Source organism: Oncorhynchus nerka, linkage group LG17 (genome assembly GCF_034236695.1).
Source record: "Oncorhynchus nerka isolate Pitt River linkage group LG17, Oner_Uvic_2.0, whole genome shotgun sequence".
NCBI lineage: Eukaryota > Metazoa > Chordata > Actinopteri > Salmoniformes > Salmonidae > Oncorhynchus > Oncorhynchus nerka.
The window spans coordinates 33,386,959-33,404,958 of NC_088412.1; the positions used below are offsets into that span (position 1 = coordinate 33,386,959).

An 18,000-nucleotide genomic window follows, 5' to 3' on the forward strand; every position below is an offset into this window, starting at 1 on the left:
AACGCTTCTTTTCTTGGTACGGTTTGCTACGGTGTGCTCTAAATGAACCCGACCCAGGATAACTGACCTGCATGAACTGGAAGGAGGCCTCGAAGTCCTCCACGGGGTACATCTTGACCCTGAAGAACTTCATGCCCATGATGAGGCTGATGATGCTCTGGACCACGTAGGGGCTCTGCTCCTTCTGCCTCAGCTCCTTCAGCTCCGTGATGAACTTCTTACGCACCGCCTGGAACCTGGAGCGACCAACGCACATTACACCGATGTAGCGTCTGACTCAGCCTCTGATTCAACGGACTGAGTCTTTCATAAGGAGTTGGCGCATTTTTAACATGTAGTTTAGAAGTGGCATGTGAATAAAACAGGAGTGACCTGTTCAGTTATTTCGACGGTGTTGAGAGGACTTGAACATGGAAAAACACCAAGGAGAAAACGCTTACTTTGACTGTGTGAGAACTCCGATGACCTCCGCATACAGGTCTGCTATGATGTGCACATTGCCAGTGTTGGGGCCGGAGTACCTGTCAATCAGAAGACATCGTTGACCCACCCACACAAAAAGAAGTAGCTCTCGTAATATTTTAGCATGGGTGTACGAAGACACTGACCCATAAACAGACCTGTGAGAAGCAGCTGAACAAACAAAACTATTAAAGGAAATATCATCCCAAACAGTCATCTCTGTAAAAACCAGAGGCATGTGGCTGTATAATGTAGGGTTGAAACAGTTGAGTGACGGTTTACTCAACTTGTCTAACAAGTGGCGATTGTGTTTTCTGTAAGTGACAATGATGTGGACAGGCCATAAAGTCACACACATGGGTTATAGAAACAGTCTATTCAAACAGTAATGAGTAATGAGTCACTGCGCTGCAGAGCCAAAACCACTCAGGAATATTATCTGTGTTGGACTTAGAGTACTGTACTGTATATAGCCCTCACAACTCAACTGTGGACATCGAAGCCAGATCCATTGCATTTTTTCATTGTTCCCCTCAAAGCAGGGACTGATTTAGACCTGGGAAACAGGTGGGTGCAATTAATTATCAGGTAGAACAGAAAACCAGCAGGCTCCGGCCCTCGCAGGGTCAGAGTGAACACCGCATATATATATGACAGACCTAGGCAGAAAAAAAGCTGTAACTTAACTATTTATTTGAAAATACCAACTTTTCAAATACTCAAGGTAGTCGAATTTAGTCTATATAGTTACAACTAAAAGGCAAAAATGATTTGATATTCAAATACAGGTCTCCGAAAAACAAATCACATTTGAAACTATTTTGAATACCTCTCAGAAAACCAAAGCAACATTTGAAAATATTTGAATATATGCAATTAAATTGAAAACCAACAAAATATTTGATGAAGAACCAATATCTACAAGTTAGTGGAAATTCTTTATTTTTTTTGAATGGTGAAAAAGAGGATCATAAGCACATGGTTTTAAGGGCTCTTAGATATACATCTTAATACAGCCTATTTAGCCTAGAACTAAACACGGGACATTAAAATCACCTCAACATTAGAGTAGACCAATTTTGCAGCTTCAAAATGACTGACAAATGTATTTTCATAATGGCTGAGACAGGTAATACAGTAATACTTGACATGAAGTTCTTTGTAATTTTGTGATTATTACCGTAGCAAAGTTGTTACATAATAATGGAGTTATTCCATGGAATAAGGAACAGTCACCTGGTAGCATGCTAGGGCACATTCTCAGAGAACCCCCACGTTTTAAGATGACCACCATCATGGCTGTTCCCAGGAACTCCACGGCTTCATGCCACAATGACTACCTCCCTGTAGCACTCACATCTGTAATCATGAAGTGATTCGAGAGGCTGGTTACGGCACACGTCAACGTCATAGTGCCAGACAGTTTAGACCCACTACAATTTGCAGACCGCCCCAACAGTTCCACAGACGACGCAATCTCAATTGCGCCCTCACCCACTTAGATAAGATTACCTACTGTACGTGAGAATTCTATTCATTGACTACAGCTCAGCATTCAACACCATTGTCCCCTCCAAGCTTGTCACCAAGCTTAGGACCCTAGGTCTGAACACCTTCCTCTGCAACTGGATCCTGGACTTCCTGACGTGCCGACCCCAGGTGGTGATGGTAGACAACGTCACTTCCGCCACGCTGACCCTCAACACGGGGGCCCCACAGGGGTGTGCTCAGTCCCCTCCAGTACTCCCTGTTCACCCACAACTCCAATACCATCAAGTTTTCTGAGGACACGACGGTGGTAGGCCTGATGACCGGCCACGATGCGACAGCCTACAGGTAGGTGGTCAGTGACCTCGCAGTGTAGGGCTGAAACAGCCTCTCCCTCAAAGTCACTAAGACCAAGGGCGGGGGGGGGGGCAGGCACGTCCCCATCCACGGGGCTGTAGTGAAGTCAGTCAAGGACATCAATTTCCTCAGTGTCCAAATCAGTAGGAACTTAATATGCTCATACACTCGCACAGTGAGTGGCAGCACCTTCTCCCTCAGGACGTTGAAAAGGTTTGGCATGGGCCCTCAAATCCTCAAAATGGGACAGCCCATTAACATCACTGGGGCAGAACTCCCTGCCATCCAGGACCTCTACATCAGGGGTTTTGAAAGGAAGGCCAAGAAAACCGTTCAAGACTCCAACCCATAGACTGTTCTCTCTGCTTCTGCACAGCAAGTGTCATCGGTGCATCAAGTCTGACACCAATAGGCTCCTGAACAGCTTCAATCCCATAGCCATAAGACTGCTTAATATCTAACAGAATGGCTACACAGACTATCGGAGTTGACCTTCGAAATGTATTCTTATTTTTGCACCTTCTCCATGCACACTCACAGGGTCTTACATACTACGCACACCGATACTCCTCACATGCAAAATGCCCACTCCACAATTTGCGAAGACACACACACGTATGCACATACTTCTACACTGACTCTACACACACACACACACACACACACCCTATAAGCTGCTGCTATCATTTATCATACATCCTGATGCCTAGTCACCTTACCCCTATACATATCCACCTCTATCAATCCGGTATCCCTGCACATTGTAAATATTGTACTGGAACTGACTCTGCATACGCATATATAGTAGTATGCTGTATATAGTATGGTTTGTGTTATTTCTATATCGTGTGTTTTTGTTCTACCTTGTTACTTTTAGTATTACATTGTTATTGATTACTGCATTTGTAGGATTAGCGCTTACAAGAAAGGCATATCACTGTACTTGTGCATGTGACATTAAAATGTGGAACTTCCTTGTGTACAGTAGTTACAAAAACTTTAATTGCCGCGCAATTAAAATGCTACTACGAAAGTATTAGATAACACCCTCATAAAAATGTTGCGCCAAAAGTAATTACAGTTTTATTACACAGGCACAAGAACAGTTTAATGTTAAACGTTTAGGAGAATGCTCACAGTAATAAAATATATTTCTATTAAGTGTCGGAAGGAACCTAAATATCCCAAAACGGCCTTGTTGAATCAACTACAGCAGAGTTCGGTGGGAAATCATGTTACTCTGTATTCCGAGTAAACTATCCCTTTAAAGATGGTATTGTGTGTGTGCTTGAAACAACACTTACCCTCGGCTCGACAAAGAGGTTCAACTTGCTGTTTGCAAATGGCTTTGAATTACTCTACAGTATTTTCAGGTATCATCAAATGAATTGCAGCTTTTAACCTTTTCAGTGGCATGTTGAAAGAGCCATACAATAGTTGAGCGTCACAACTTATTTATTCTTCCCTCCACAAAATATAATTGGCTTGACGTGATAATGTAAACCTGGGGCAATGAATGGAGATCTCCTGAATTGTCCGATAGAAATGTATTCTGTAGATCAAAGTATAAAATGTGTATATCAAAGTCCGGTATACTGGAATAGTACAGGAGATTGTGTTTGCACAAATCATTCCATTTCTATCCTCAACATACAGTTCCAGATACAGCCCTGCCATTAGCTGAAAACCGCCAAACCAATAGTTTATAAAAAGAAATATATTTATTTTTTAACCAACCACTTCCTGAGATCAGTATTCAAATATTTAAAAGTACTTGCTTTCTCAGATCTGTATTCAAATAGCTGTAGTCACTTCCTAAGTAACTATTTGTTCCCCTGAATTGATCACAAAGGATAGTTAAAACTAGAGTCATCCCAGGTCTGGTGTGTGTGTGTGTGTGTGTGTGTGTCGTTTACACTTACCCCTCTTTGTGTTTAAAGTGCTTGAATGCCAGGTTCAGAACTTCATGTACTAAAGCGTCTGGCACGGGATGAAGAGGAATCTGTGACGCAAACATTAAATCACCAGTCATAATAGGCACATTGATACTTCATGCTGTCTCCCTCTCTCTTTGCTAACATTCATTCTCCTCCCTGTTGTAGCCAAGGACAACCAAGCTCTATGCTCAGTCAGGGGCTGGTTGATGGTCTAAGCGTGTGGTTTGGATTAGTCTGCTGTCGGTCTAGATGGTGTAGTTTAGGATGACAGCTCGGTATGCTGACATTGCATTGACCACACTAAGGGAGAGGACCCATTTTTATACCCCCATTTTTTCTCCCCAATTTCGTGATCTACAATAGCGATCTTGTCTCATCACTGCAACTCCCCAACGGGTTAAGGAGAGGCGAAGGTCGAGTCATGTGCCCTTCAAAACATGACGCGCCAAATCGCGATTCCTAACGCCCGCCCAACCCGGAAACCAGCGCACCAATGTGTCGCTCAACGGACGACTGAAGTCAGCTTGCAGGTGCCCGGCACAAGGAGTCGTTAGAGCGATGAGCCAAGTAAAGCCCCCCCCGGCCAAACCCTCCCCTAACCCAGACGACGCAGGCCAATTTTGCACCACCCAATGGGAATTCCCGGTCACGGCCGGTTGGGACACAGCCTGGGATCGAACACAGGTCTAATGACGCATCAAGCGCTGCGATGCAGTGCCTTAGACTGCTGCGCCACTCGGGACGCTGGGAGAGGACTGACAGCACAGACAAACAAACAGAAGTAAAGTTAAACAGGACTTACCTGTTTTAAAACTTCTACTGAAACTAAACAGAAAATGAAATCTATGGCTAAATCCCTCCGCTCCAATAGGTAGTCTTTATCCCGATGCTGTTCATCCCTATGGGGAGGGAGGGTGATAAATCGAGAGGGAGAGAGAGAGAGGGAGAGGGTTATGACGGACTGAATAACACTAAACACGCTTACCAGAAACAGGTTGATTGTTCAGGAGCAGGAAGTGAGGGGAGGACAGGAGAGAGGGATGAGCAGATAACAGGAGTATCGTACCCTTTGGACTTGGTGCTGGAGCGAGGCCTGTACTCGTACGACTCATCCTCGGTGCCACTCTGCCGCCGGTACCAGTCAAACAGTGTGCGCAGCAGGGAGGGCAAACAGTGTTCCGCTATGGAGCTCATAGAGCTTATTAACTGTGAGAAGAGCACGCAGACGCTTCACAATAGAGTCGACACACGTTATTATAGCTTACTAGATGAGAACGTACAACAAAAAAAGTAAAATACATAAATACAAACATCTTCACGGGAACAGACAGCTTCATCGCCAATATTACACACATCATTACACACAGACAGAGGCGCTATATTTTATGTAGACAGCCCATTCTACCACCACAGAGAAAAGGCTCCACTGTAAGTTGAGATGAGGAGAAAGGAGGAGGCATGGAAGGGGATACAGGGGAGTGGGGGGGTCTAGAAAGAGAGAAGTGGAAAGGGATTGCGGGGAGATGACGTAATTACTGGGTGACATACAGTAGAGAACAGGATGTATCGACTGGGATTGTGAGTGCGGTGTTCGCTAACGTGTCGAGCACAGTGAGGTCCTATCCTATTGAGCGGCTAGCTGGCGCTGCAGCCGCCACAGCACAGGGCTCTGCAGTGGCCCTACAGCGAGTACGTCAGGGCCGACCAACAAACAGGCTCTGGCTGAAATACCTCCTCAGCACTTTGATCATCAGATCAAATATGTTAAACGAACAGAGGGTGAATTGCAACCTCATACCATGGATATTTTATCAACATCATGGTAGAAAAAAATGGTAGGGGTATAGAGCCATAATGCTCGCAATAAATGTACGTGGTTTACGGTACATTATCCTCAGTTGTTCTTCTATAACATGCACCAGAGCAATCATAGTCCTATGTATGTCAAGTGTGTAGTGTTCACAGTCAGGCAATATGCAGCTGGGCCGAGTAATCGTACATTTCCGCACAATGAATGGCGCGTGCCTGAATTAAGTGCATGTCAGTGTATGCTGTGAGGGGCAGTGTGCTGAGGGTGCTGGATGATGGATGCTGGGAGGGAGAGTTATGCAACTGCTCTCTGAGCCCTCCAGGCGCCAGGCGGACACACTCCAGCGCCCGACACTGATTTACTGCGGAGGATGACACAGCGATTCTGTGCCCACTCTCCTCCCCCTCCCTGTATGCCCCCTCTCCCTCACCCAGTCACAATGGAGGCAGCTGGATCTATAGCGCCATATCCTCATAGACTTTGTGTTGTGCTGAACAAAGCACTCCGCAGCAGCTCCATTGTTCAGAGTTCTGCAGGAACCAGTTGGAGAGGAGGGATGCATGGGGCACTGAGTGGGGATTGATTGGGTGGAGCTGGAGAATTCAACTACTGTATGGATGGGAGGGTGGGGAGGGATAGACTATGTAACAATGCATGTGCACACACACACACACACATTAGAACTCACCTGATCAAATTGCGCATCTTCCCCTCTTTGGAGGGATCGCGACAACAGTTTCTCCTGAGGGAGAGAAAGACAGAAACAGGGCTGTCAGTCAAGTTCGCAAAGGACAAATATGGATTCCTAACATAATAGGACCCCTATGTCACTGATACCAGCAGACCCCTGGATGTGGGGCCAGGTGAAACAGGAGATGAGACAATGCGCGCTGACACGGTCGCCAGGTGTACGGTGTTTCCTCCGACACATTGGTGCGGCTGGCTTCCGGGTTAAGCTGGCGTTGTGTCAAGAAGCGGGCATTGTGTCAAGAAGCAGTGCGGCTTGGCTGGGTCGTGTTTCGGAGGACGCGCGGCTCTCGACCGTCGCCTCTCCCGAATCCATACGGGACTTGCAACGATGGGACAATTGGAACCAACGAAATTGGGGAGAAAAATATATATATACAGTGGGGCTAAAAAGTATTTAGTCAGCCACCAATTGTGCAAGTTCTCCCACTTAAAAAGATGAGAGGCCTGTAATTTTCATCATAGGTACACTTCAACTATGAGAGACAAAATCAGGATTTTTTTCTCTCCAGAAAATCACATTGTAGGATTTTTTATTAATTTATTTGCAAATTATGGTGGAAAAGAAGTATTTGATCAATAACAAAAGTTTATCTCAATACTTTGTTATACACCCTTTGTTGGCAATGACAGAGGTCAAACGTTTTCTGTAAGTCTTCACAAGGTTTTCACACACTGTTGCTGGTATTTTGGCCCATTCCTCCATGCAGATCTCCTCTAGAGCAGTGATGTTTTGGGGCTGTTGCTGTGCAACACGGACTTTCAACTCCCTCCAAAGATTTTCTATGGGGTTGAGATCTGGAGACTGGCTAGGCCACTCCAGGACCTTGAAATGCTTCTTACGAAGCCACTCCTTCATTGCCCGGGCGGTGTGTTTGGGATCATTGTCATGCTGAAAGACCCAGCCACGTTTCATCTTCAATGCCCTTGCTGATGGAAGGAGGTTTTCACTCAAAATCTCACAATACATGGCCCCATTCATTCTTTCCTTTACACGGATCAGTCGTTCTGGTCCCTTTGCAGAAAAACAGCCCCAAAGCATGATGTTTCCACCCCCATGCTTCACAGTAGGTATGATGTTCTTTGGATGCAACTCGGCATTCTTTGTCCTCCAAACATGACGAGTTGAGTTTTTACCAAGAAGTTATATTTTGGTTTCATCTGACCATATGACATTCTCCCAATCTTCTGGATCATCCAAATGCTCTCTAGCAAACTTCAGACGGGCCTGGACATGTACTGGCTTAAGCAGGGGGACACGTCTGGCACTGCAGGATTTGAGTCCCTGGCAGCGTAGTATGTTACGCTTTGTTACTTTGGTCCCAGCTCTCTGCAGGTCATTCACTAGGTCCCCCCGTGTGGTTCTGGGATTTTTGCTCACCGTTCTCACCACGGGGTGAGATCTTGCGTGGAGCCCCAGATCGAGGGAGATTATCAGTGGTCTTGTATGTCTTCCATTTCCTAATAATTGCTCCCACAGTTGATTTCTTCAAACCAAGCTGCTTACATATTGCAGATTCAGTCTTCCCAGCCTGGTGCAGGTCTACAATTTTGTTTCTGGTGTCCTTTGACAGCTCTTTGGTCTTGGCCATAGTGGAGTTTGGAGTGTGACTGTTTGAGGTTGTGGACAGGTGTCTTTTATACTGATAACAAGTTCAAACAGGTGCCATTAATACAGGTAACGAGTGGAGGACAGAGGAGCCTCTTAAAGAAGAAGTTACAGGTCTGTGAGAGCAAGAAATCTTGCTTGTTTGAAGGTGACCACCATAATTTGCAAATAAATTCATTAAAAATCCTAGAATGTGATTTTCTGGATTTTTTCCCCTCATTTTCTCTGTCATAGTTGAAGTGTACCTATGATGAAAATTACAGGCCTCTCATCTTTTTAAGTGGCAGAACTTGCACAATTGGTGGCTGACTAAATACTTTTTTGCCCCACTGTACACACACAGTCTGTGTGTATATAGAGTATAGAGTATAGCAATTGACAGTGAACGAGCTCTGCCATCAGCCTGGGGTCATTACCAGCCTAGCAGCCCCTGAGTAGACAGTCAGGAGTCTATTTACCAGCTGACCACTGGACAAACACACCAAGCCAGGGACCAGGGAGAGAGAATGAAGGGGTGAGAGAGAAAGAAGGGGTGAGAGAGAGGGGATGGCAGCAGAACGAGGGAAGCACTCGGGTAAATGAATAGAGAGACGAAAAGAGCTAAATGGAGAGAACAGTCGAGTGTCCAACACACACACACACACACACACACCTCCCAGCCCCTAGCTAAGGCATGGGATTACACCTCCCACGGAGTCTCGATATCCGGGTAGAAAAAGCTCTAGATTCCTAGAAAAATTTTATTGCTCCAATTCTGGGAAAGCACATTGGAATGTGCCTCATTTCTCACACTCTAGATGTTCACACACACAGAGGAAGAAATCACACACATAAACCCCTCCAAGTTTAAGGATGTGTCTGTTTACAGACTGAACATTAAGCAGTCACTAGAAAAATTACATTTAACCTCTTTGGCCCTTAGCCAAGTACTGATCTGTAGCAGGAACTAAGGACACGGCCTGATTAACGGCTAGTGAGAATAGCCTTAAACGTTTTGCTTAATTCCAAATAAACAGTTAGTTCCCCTATTTGTAGTGGCTAGCCTATGTAGATCTGAAAGGTAAAAGCACATTGCAATATCGGTCAGAATATTGCTTCAATGGGCCTCCCGAGTGGAGCAGCGGTCTAAAGCACTGCATTACTTGAGGAGTCACTGCAGACCCGGGTTCGATCCCAGGCTGTCTCACAGGCGGCTGTGACCGGGAGACCCATGAGGCGGCGCACCATTGGCCCAGCATCATCCGGGTTAGGGGAGGGTTTGGCCTGCCGGGATTTCCTTGTCCCATCGTGCTCTAGCGACTCGTGGCTGACTTCAGTCGCTAGCTGGACGATGTTTCCTCTGACACATTGGTGCGGCTGGCTTCCAGGTTAAGCGAGCAGTGTCAAGAAGCAGTGCAGCTTGGCAAGGTCGTGTTTCGGAGGACGCATGGCTCTTGACCGTTGCCTCTGCCGTGTCCGTAAGGGAGTTGCAGCGATGGGACAAGACTAACTCAAATTGGATATCACGAAATTGGGGACAAAAGGGGTCAAATAAATGAATACATTTTTTTTTATTGCTTCACCTATCCAATTCTTTCAGACAAGTGCCTAGGATTCAGGGCTAGGGGTTGATTTGAAATGTGGCCTTACTTTCTGGCTCTCAGATCACAGCAACTCACCAGCGGTTCAGCCATCACCACCTCAATCTTCTTCTCAGCCAGCACAGCAAACTCAGCCAACAGGCTCTTGATGACAAACTCCCCGGGCTTGAGCTCGGGGTCGATGGTGATGCTCGACATGGCGGCGGCGGTTCGCTTCTCCCACGACAGGGGGGCCACGGAGGGGGCGCGGCGTCTACTCACACTGCTGACTGGGGCCGAGGCTGCAGGGAGAGAGAGAGAGGGGACAGGTCAGAGACACTGCGTAGAGAGAGCAGGCAGTGATTCTGAACACCATCACATGACTGGAGGTCAGGAGTCAGCTATAATCCAAACAGAGAGAGAGAGAGCAGTGGAGAGATGAAAGAGAGAAGGAACCTCAATAATCAACCTAAACACACAGAGGAGCTATGCTAGTATGCCAGTGGGTGCTCAGTGGAAGACAACAACAAACAAATCTACACATTTGATTAGCCTATAACCTATTGGTTGCTTGATTTCACTAGAAAAGTTCACCATCACCCAACTAACTGCAGGCTATGAGGACAGCACACATTCAATGTTGGGTAAAAGGGATGTAGCATTGGTCTCTGGCCTCACTGGACTACACCGAATCAAACCCAAATGAGTTGACCAACTAAGAGCAACAATATACACGGAGTGTACAAAATATGAATAAGGCCTTCCTAATATTGAGTTGCGCCCCCTTTGCATTCAGAACAGCCTCAATTTGTCAGGACATGGACTCTACAAGGTGTCGAAAGCCTTCCACAGGGATGCTGGCCCATGTTGACTCCAATGCTTCCCACAGTTGTGTCAAGTTAGCTGGATGTTCTTTGGGTGGTGAACCATTTTTGATACACACAGGAAACTGTTGGAGGTGAAACACATCAGGGTTGCAGTTCTTGACACAAACCAGAGCGCCTGGCACCTGCTACCATACCCTGTTCAGGGGCACTTAAATATTTTGTCTTGCCCACTCACAATCCATGTCTCAATTGTCTCAAGGCTTAAAAATCCTTCTTTAACCTGTCTCCTTCCCTTCATCTACACTGATTGAAGTGGATTTAACAAGTGACATCAACAAGAGATCATAGCTTTCACCTGGTCAGGTCTCTTGTTCTTAATGTCTGGTATACTCCGTGTTAGCGCATGAGAAGTTAAAACAGATGCAGATTCACCCTCCCTGCCCCATTGCACAAACACAGTTATGTAAATAGGAATATCAAAGAACCCAGCAGATTAGAGTGAAAAACTTCACACAAACTGTGCACAGAAGCGTTCAATATTTAGACAAGCTTCCTGTAACACGTTCCTAGAGGGGTCAGGATGGAAACTAAACTCACAGAGAGGAGTGTGTGTGAATGTGCCCCCTTATGCGAGGGCTGGTTGGTACCAGGGTTTCCTTTAATCAACAAAGTGAAAGGCCGATAAACCTGCCGGACAAAAATGACATGGAACCACAAAAAAAATCCCATTGCAAAATAATGCTTTTTATTCATTCATGGAAATACCAGTCGAAGTAAATACATTTGACAGTCATACTTATCGGTCTATAGGTAAAATGTGTATCATTTAGTGGAATACATTTTTCTTGCCTGTGTATTTTTGTTAGTTGTTGGATAAATAAGATACACAATGACTATCAGACACACACAGCATCCAGCTGGATTTCTCCTGCAGCTCCTCAGCTGGTTGCCACTGAAGGAAAAAAATGTATCTGCTTTTATAAACCCTGTCATTGCGCAACAATGCTAAATGCAATGTTAAAATTTGTTTTGTTTCTCAACTGGAATTTGAAGTGCGCCTCCCATTCACCATTCAATTGCAGGCAACAGGCTATCAAGCGAGTCACCAACCACTTTACAATGTGAGCTGGAGGCAGTATGCATTTAAGAAATGCTTCATTGTTTGAAACCTAAAACGTTTTATTTCATATTACGAGGCATGTCGTACCTTGCTACAAAGTAGCCTATAGGCACAATCTGACCATGGAAATGTAGAGGCAATGATTTTATAATTCAAATTGTATTGATCATATAGATCTATTTAGCAGATGTCATTGCGGGTGTAGTGAAACGCTTGTATAAAGACTTCATAGGAGTGAGTTTCAAGTTAGGGAATGGTTGACAATTTATCCTACCATTTCTACTGTTCTGCGTGCCAGTTATGATTTTCATATGCTCATTTATCATAACAATAGGAATTAAAATGATTAAAAAGAGTCAACTAATGCGAGAATACCAAACCCTTTGCCATATTGATATGCCGTGATTCATTGGCGGCTAAAGAAATGAGCACATGGAACTCAAGTCTATAGGCCAATGCAGCAGTAGGCCTATAATTGCCATTGCTCTTTCACACACACACACTGAGGATTGGTGATTATCTAGGGAGAGATTATTGTAAAATAGTTTAATGTGAGGAACTACAGTTAATATATTATAATTTGTAAAGATGTACTATAATTTGTAATGGATGTAAAAAACAACACTTTCCTACATTTCTATGCAGCAGGCCAGAGAAACCAGATTTTCTTATAGTCTTTTCTTTGAAGTGCTCAATGTTAGCAATCAACAAATAGACAAATCTCTTAAATGATGGTTATGAAATAAACCAAAACTTGTTTCACAAGTGTAGCAGGTTGTGGACTACGCAAACAATGTTTCCACTCCAAGAATGAGAACGGTAAAAATGACGAATTAATACATGAATTAACAGAAATGTATGTAACCAAATGACAGGGATTAACAGTACATTTAATACTGGTGTCATATGTAAATGGTGAATAAAAATAAATTAATCAAAAGAGCAAAAACATTCACACAATGAATGTGCAAGAATTGGCAGGAGACAGCTCAGCCAATCTAGAGATTAACTTGTCTATATCTTCGCCACACACCCCTGCCCTTCTTGTCTCAACATTTTTAATTATACAAAAAGCCACATTATCTTCACACATATTTTAAATGCATTTCACTGACAGACGCAACTCAATAATCAGCTAGGCCTATTGCCAAGTGCGCTGCCCAAATAGGCATAGGCCTACGTGCCTGTGATTTGAAACAAACCAAATACTTCTGGAACTTTTCCATGGGAAGTTAAAGCCCTGGAATTTGGGAAATTTTGCTTAAATTAATCAAAAAAAGTTAGCTTATAACAGTGAAACTTCTTTTGTGGGATACACATAAGGCAGTTCTAGGTCATCTGGCATATTTTGGTTAAACAATCCCCAATTCAAATGGAAGTGCAACCCTCAGCATGTACAGTGCACTCCTCCATCACATGTACAGCTGATTCTCAAGATCTTGCACCCTAATGAGATGCTATTGAGCCCACACTACTACACTGTCTGAGTCAAGGACTAAACACTTTCTGGTAAGTTTGATTACAATACTGGTTTGATTACTAACTACTAAATAGTAGCCTACAGCAGTGTGTTTAAATCATTTCTAACTTGTTAATTTGCTACCATGTGGGTTTTTAGCTTGCTTAAGCCTGCTAACTGAGGAGTGTTAATTCACCCGTTTCCATACATGTTTCATTTTAAAACATCTTACAAAATCAGTTGTTTAATCTAACTGCTTAACTATTTAGCTGTACACGGAATTGTATTCCGTTTTTGTTTTGTTTTGACACATTTTTTTCTACTCTTTACAGGAAAATGCCATGGGCACTATCTGATGTGTTGAGACATTTCACTGCAGCTAATGTAGAAGGAAAAGCTGTGTACAGTTACGAATACTGTGCCAAATCATATGTGAAGAATGCAAACAAAGATGCAGAATCTTCTGGCCAAGTTTATAAAGTTCCCTCAGCACTCACAACAAGCAACCGTTGACAAAAGTCCCTCTACTTCTATACGAGGTGAAAATGACAGCAACAGCTAATGGTCCTCCTGGAATAAGAGTTTTTTTTTTTAATCAATGGAGGAAAATAGTCAGAGAAATGCCGATGTCTGATGTCTTGCTTTAGCTGGTTCACCTCTGTTGCTCAGGCAATATGACAGGCAATATGTATCGGAAGAGATTTCTGAATGTTCTTCGCCCAGCATACACCCCTCCAACCAGACATGCTTTATCTACTCAGGATGCAGAGTTCAGAGTTCAAGTGAAGGTCAAGCAAATCATAGAGAAAGCAGACTGTATTGCAATCATCATTGATGGGTGGTCGAATGTTCGTGGGAAAATAATAATTAACTACATCATCTCCACCCCTCAACCAGTATTCTACAAGCGCACAAACGCAATAGACACACCGGTCTCTACATTGCAAATGAGCTGAAGGTAGTCATCAATTACCTTGGACCACAGAAGGTATTTGCACTGGTGACAGACAATGCTGCGCACATGAAGGCTGCTTGGTCTAAAGTGGAGGAGTCTTACCCTCACATCACACTCATTGGCTGTGCTGATCATGCGTTAAATCTGCTCCTCAAGGACATCATGGCACTGAAAACAATGGATGAGAGCCAAGGAAATGGTTAGGTATGTGAAGGGTCATCAAGTTATAGCAGCAATCTACCTCACCAAGCAAAGTGAGAAGAATTAGAGCACCACATTGAAGCTGGTGGATCCTCTTGATGGGGGATGTGGGGACAACCTGTGTTGCTGGGAAGCTTCAATGTGGTGCTCTAATTCTTCTCACTTTGCTTGGTGAGGTAGATTGCTGCTGTAACTTGATGACCCTTCACATACCGAACCATTTCCTCCTGGATGATGGATTTTGGGAGAGATTGGTGAGCAGCCTGAAACTCCTGAAACCTATAGCAGGAGCCATTGCACGGATTGTGGGAGACAATGCCATCCTGTCTGCTGTTCAGACTCTGCTTGCAGATGTAAGAGAAGAAATGTGTAGTGCCCTGCCCACTTCACTGTTGCTCCAAGCAGAGGAAACTGCAGTAAAGAAATACATCAAAAAGCGTGAAGACTTCTGCCTGAAGCTCATACACGCCGCAGCGTATATGTTGGACCCCAAGTATGCTGGCAAGAGTATCCTGTCTGGTGCAGAGATCAACAAGGCCTATGGTGTCATTACTACTGTGTCTCGCCACCTTGGCCTGGATGAGGGCAAGGTTCTTGGCAGTCTGGCGAAGTATACTTCCAAGCAAGGGTTTTGGGATGAAAATGCATTATGGCAGTCGTGCCAACATATCTCATCAGCCACCTGGTGGAAGGGACTGTGGATCTGAGGCTCTTTCCCCTTTTGCCATCATCCTCCTCCAAATCCCACCAACATCAGGCTCCTCAGAGCGCAACTGGTCCTTGTTTGGGAACACACACACACACACACACACACACAGACCAATACAAGGTTTTAAAAAATTGGTGGCCATCCACGCAAATTTGAGGCTTTTTGAGCCTGACAATGAGCAATCCTCAACAAGTTTGGAAAGTGGCAGTGAAGATGAGAACTCAGAGTCTGATGTTCAAGAGGTGGACATTGAGGAGGTCCAGGGAGAAGACATGGAAGCCTGAGAGGAAGACAACCAAAGCTTTAGTTTCTAGAATATCATTTTACTGCTGCATGTTCAAAATGTTTTTGGGGAGATGCGATGGATCATTTAATATTCCATTTATTTTATTGTTCAGTGAAATCATCCCATGTGAAAGTCAACTCATTTGACTTAATCTCAATTAGTAACTAAATTGTTTGTTTTTTATTTCTAGGATTTAATCATTTGCAACTATGCCTACTTATAAGGTCAAATGTTTATGTTTGTCTCCATATATGGTAGATACATCCAATGCAAAAAAACATCTACCGGTACATTTAAATGGTATTAATATTAATTTGCATACATTTCTGTTAATTCCCATGGAAAGTTTCCACCTCTGAATATTCCTCAAAATGTGCAACCCTAGGCTAAGTCATGCTTTCTGGTGAGGTATTTTAATTATTTAATTTATTTCTGTATACACGAGTCATTTTATAATTTTGGAAAACGTATTTCCATTTACTTCCCAATTGGATCCACCACTATGCAATTTCTCTCCTGTTCTATTGGTTTGCATATCAATTTCTTTCATTGCCCAGAAGCCAAAGGCACCATCCTAGTCATGTTAGCAACCCATCCTCGTTGTTGCATCTTCAGATCTCAGTCACATATGGAACCGCTATCAGGGGAGTTGTTTAGAATTGTGCTTTCCCACAAAATAGCATTTTTGCACATGTTTGAAAATGATGTTTTATTGGCTGCTTCATTACACAAGTTGCATGTTCTGTTAAGATAAATGACCATAATATAAATGTGATCTGTGTCATTCTGAGCTTTCTGCCCCTAATGGTTTATGTACCCAATGCATATAGGTCCAGGAAATTAAAATCAGAGTCATATTTTCCTAATGGAAACACTGGTTGGTACGTGCACACATTTTAATACTAAATATAGCCAATAGCCACCGTGTGTGTGTGTGTCAGTTAAGCCTTCGTTTGATCTGTGTGCTGTTCCAGCCTGTTGGTTTCTCTAGAAACAGGTGAAAACACATGTCTGTACTTCTACAAGGGGCAGGAACCACATTATTCAAGCACAAAATCGTCTACTGTCTGCCAAACTATACAGAACCACACACACACATCCAGGACTACTTCTATCAAACACAGTCAACCTTTAACACACAAGGTGGTTGCATACGCACTGCCCAAGCTGAAGGGAAAGAAAGCTTTTCTGACATTTATAGTAGAGGTCGACCGATTAAATCGTAATGGCCGATTTCCAGTTTTCATAACAAATCGGCAATCCGTATTTGTGGACACCGATTTGGCCGATTTTTAAATAGATTTTTTACACCTTTATTTAATCTTTGTTTTACTAGGCAAGTCAGTTAAGAACACATTCTTATTTTCAATGACGGCCTAGGAACAGTGGGTTAACTGCCTTGTTCAGGGGCAGAACGACAGATTTTTACCTTGTCAGCTCAGGGATTCAATCTTGCAACCAACCTTACAGTTAACTAGTCCAACGGTCTAACCACCTGATTACATTGCACTCGACGAGGAGCCTGCCTGTTACGCGAATGCAGAAAGCCAAGGTAAGTTGCTAGCTAGCATTAAACATATCTATATGTTTAATATATATATCATATCACATAAATCATATATCATATATCATATATCATATCATATCATATATATCATATCACATAAAAACAATCAATCATAATCACTAGTTAACTACACATGGTTGATGAGATTACTAGTTTATCTAGCGTGTCCTGCGTTGCATATAATCGATGCGGTGCACATTCGTGAAAAAGGACTGCCGTTGCTCCAATGTGTACCTAACCATAAACATCAATGCCTTTCTTAAAATCAATACACAGAAGTATATATTTTTAAACCTGCATATTTAGCTAAAAGAAATCTAGGTTAGCAGGCAATATTAACCAGGTGAAATTGTGTCACTTCTCTTGCGTTCATTGCACGTAGAGTCAGGGTATATGCAACAGCTTGGGCCACCTGGCTCATTGCGAACTAATTTGCCAAAATTTTACGTAATTATGACATAACATTGAAGGTTGTGCAATGTAACAGGAAAATCTAGACTTATGGATGCAACCAGTTAGATAAAATACGGAACGGTTCCGTATTTCACTAAAAGAATAAACGTCTTGTTTTCGAGATGATAGGTCATTAATATGGTCGAATCCGGAAACTAAGGCTCGTATTTCTGTGTGTTATTATGTTATAACTAAGTCTATGATTTGATAGAGCAGTCCGACTGAGCGGTGGTAGGCACCAGCAGACTCGTAAGCATTCATTCAAACAGCACTTTCGTGCATTTTGCCAGCAGCTCGTCGCTGTGCTTCAAGCATTGAGCTGTTTATGACTTCAAGCCTATCAACTCCCGAGATTAGGCTGGTGTAACCGATGTGAAATGGCTAGCTAGTTAGCTGGGTGCACGCTAATAGCGTTTCAAATGTCACTCGCTCTGAGACTTGGAGTGGTTGTTCT

General features: G+C 43.6%; 1 protein-coding gene across 1 annotated transcript in view; it reads right to left on the reverse strand.

Annotated features, from left to right (window-relative positions):
* The window catches only part of LOC115145108 (protein furry homolog-like), a 74,585-nt gene that overhangs the window by 40,253 nt on the left and 16,332 nt on the right, over positions 1-18,000 (reverse strand). Inside the window, 7 exon segments of the mRNA XM_065003129.1 lie at positions 68-236; positions 441-521; positions 4,230-4,309; positions 5,047-5,143; positions 5,311-5,450; positions 6,743-6,796; positions 10,069-10,271. Coding sequence (XP_064859201.1) covers positions 68-236; positions 441-521; positions 4,230-4,309; positions 5,047-5,143; positions 5,311-5,450; positions 6,743-6,796; positions 10,069-10,271 — 824 coding nt within the window.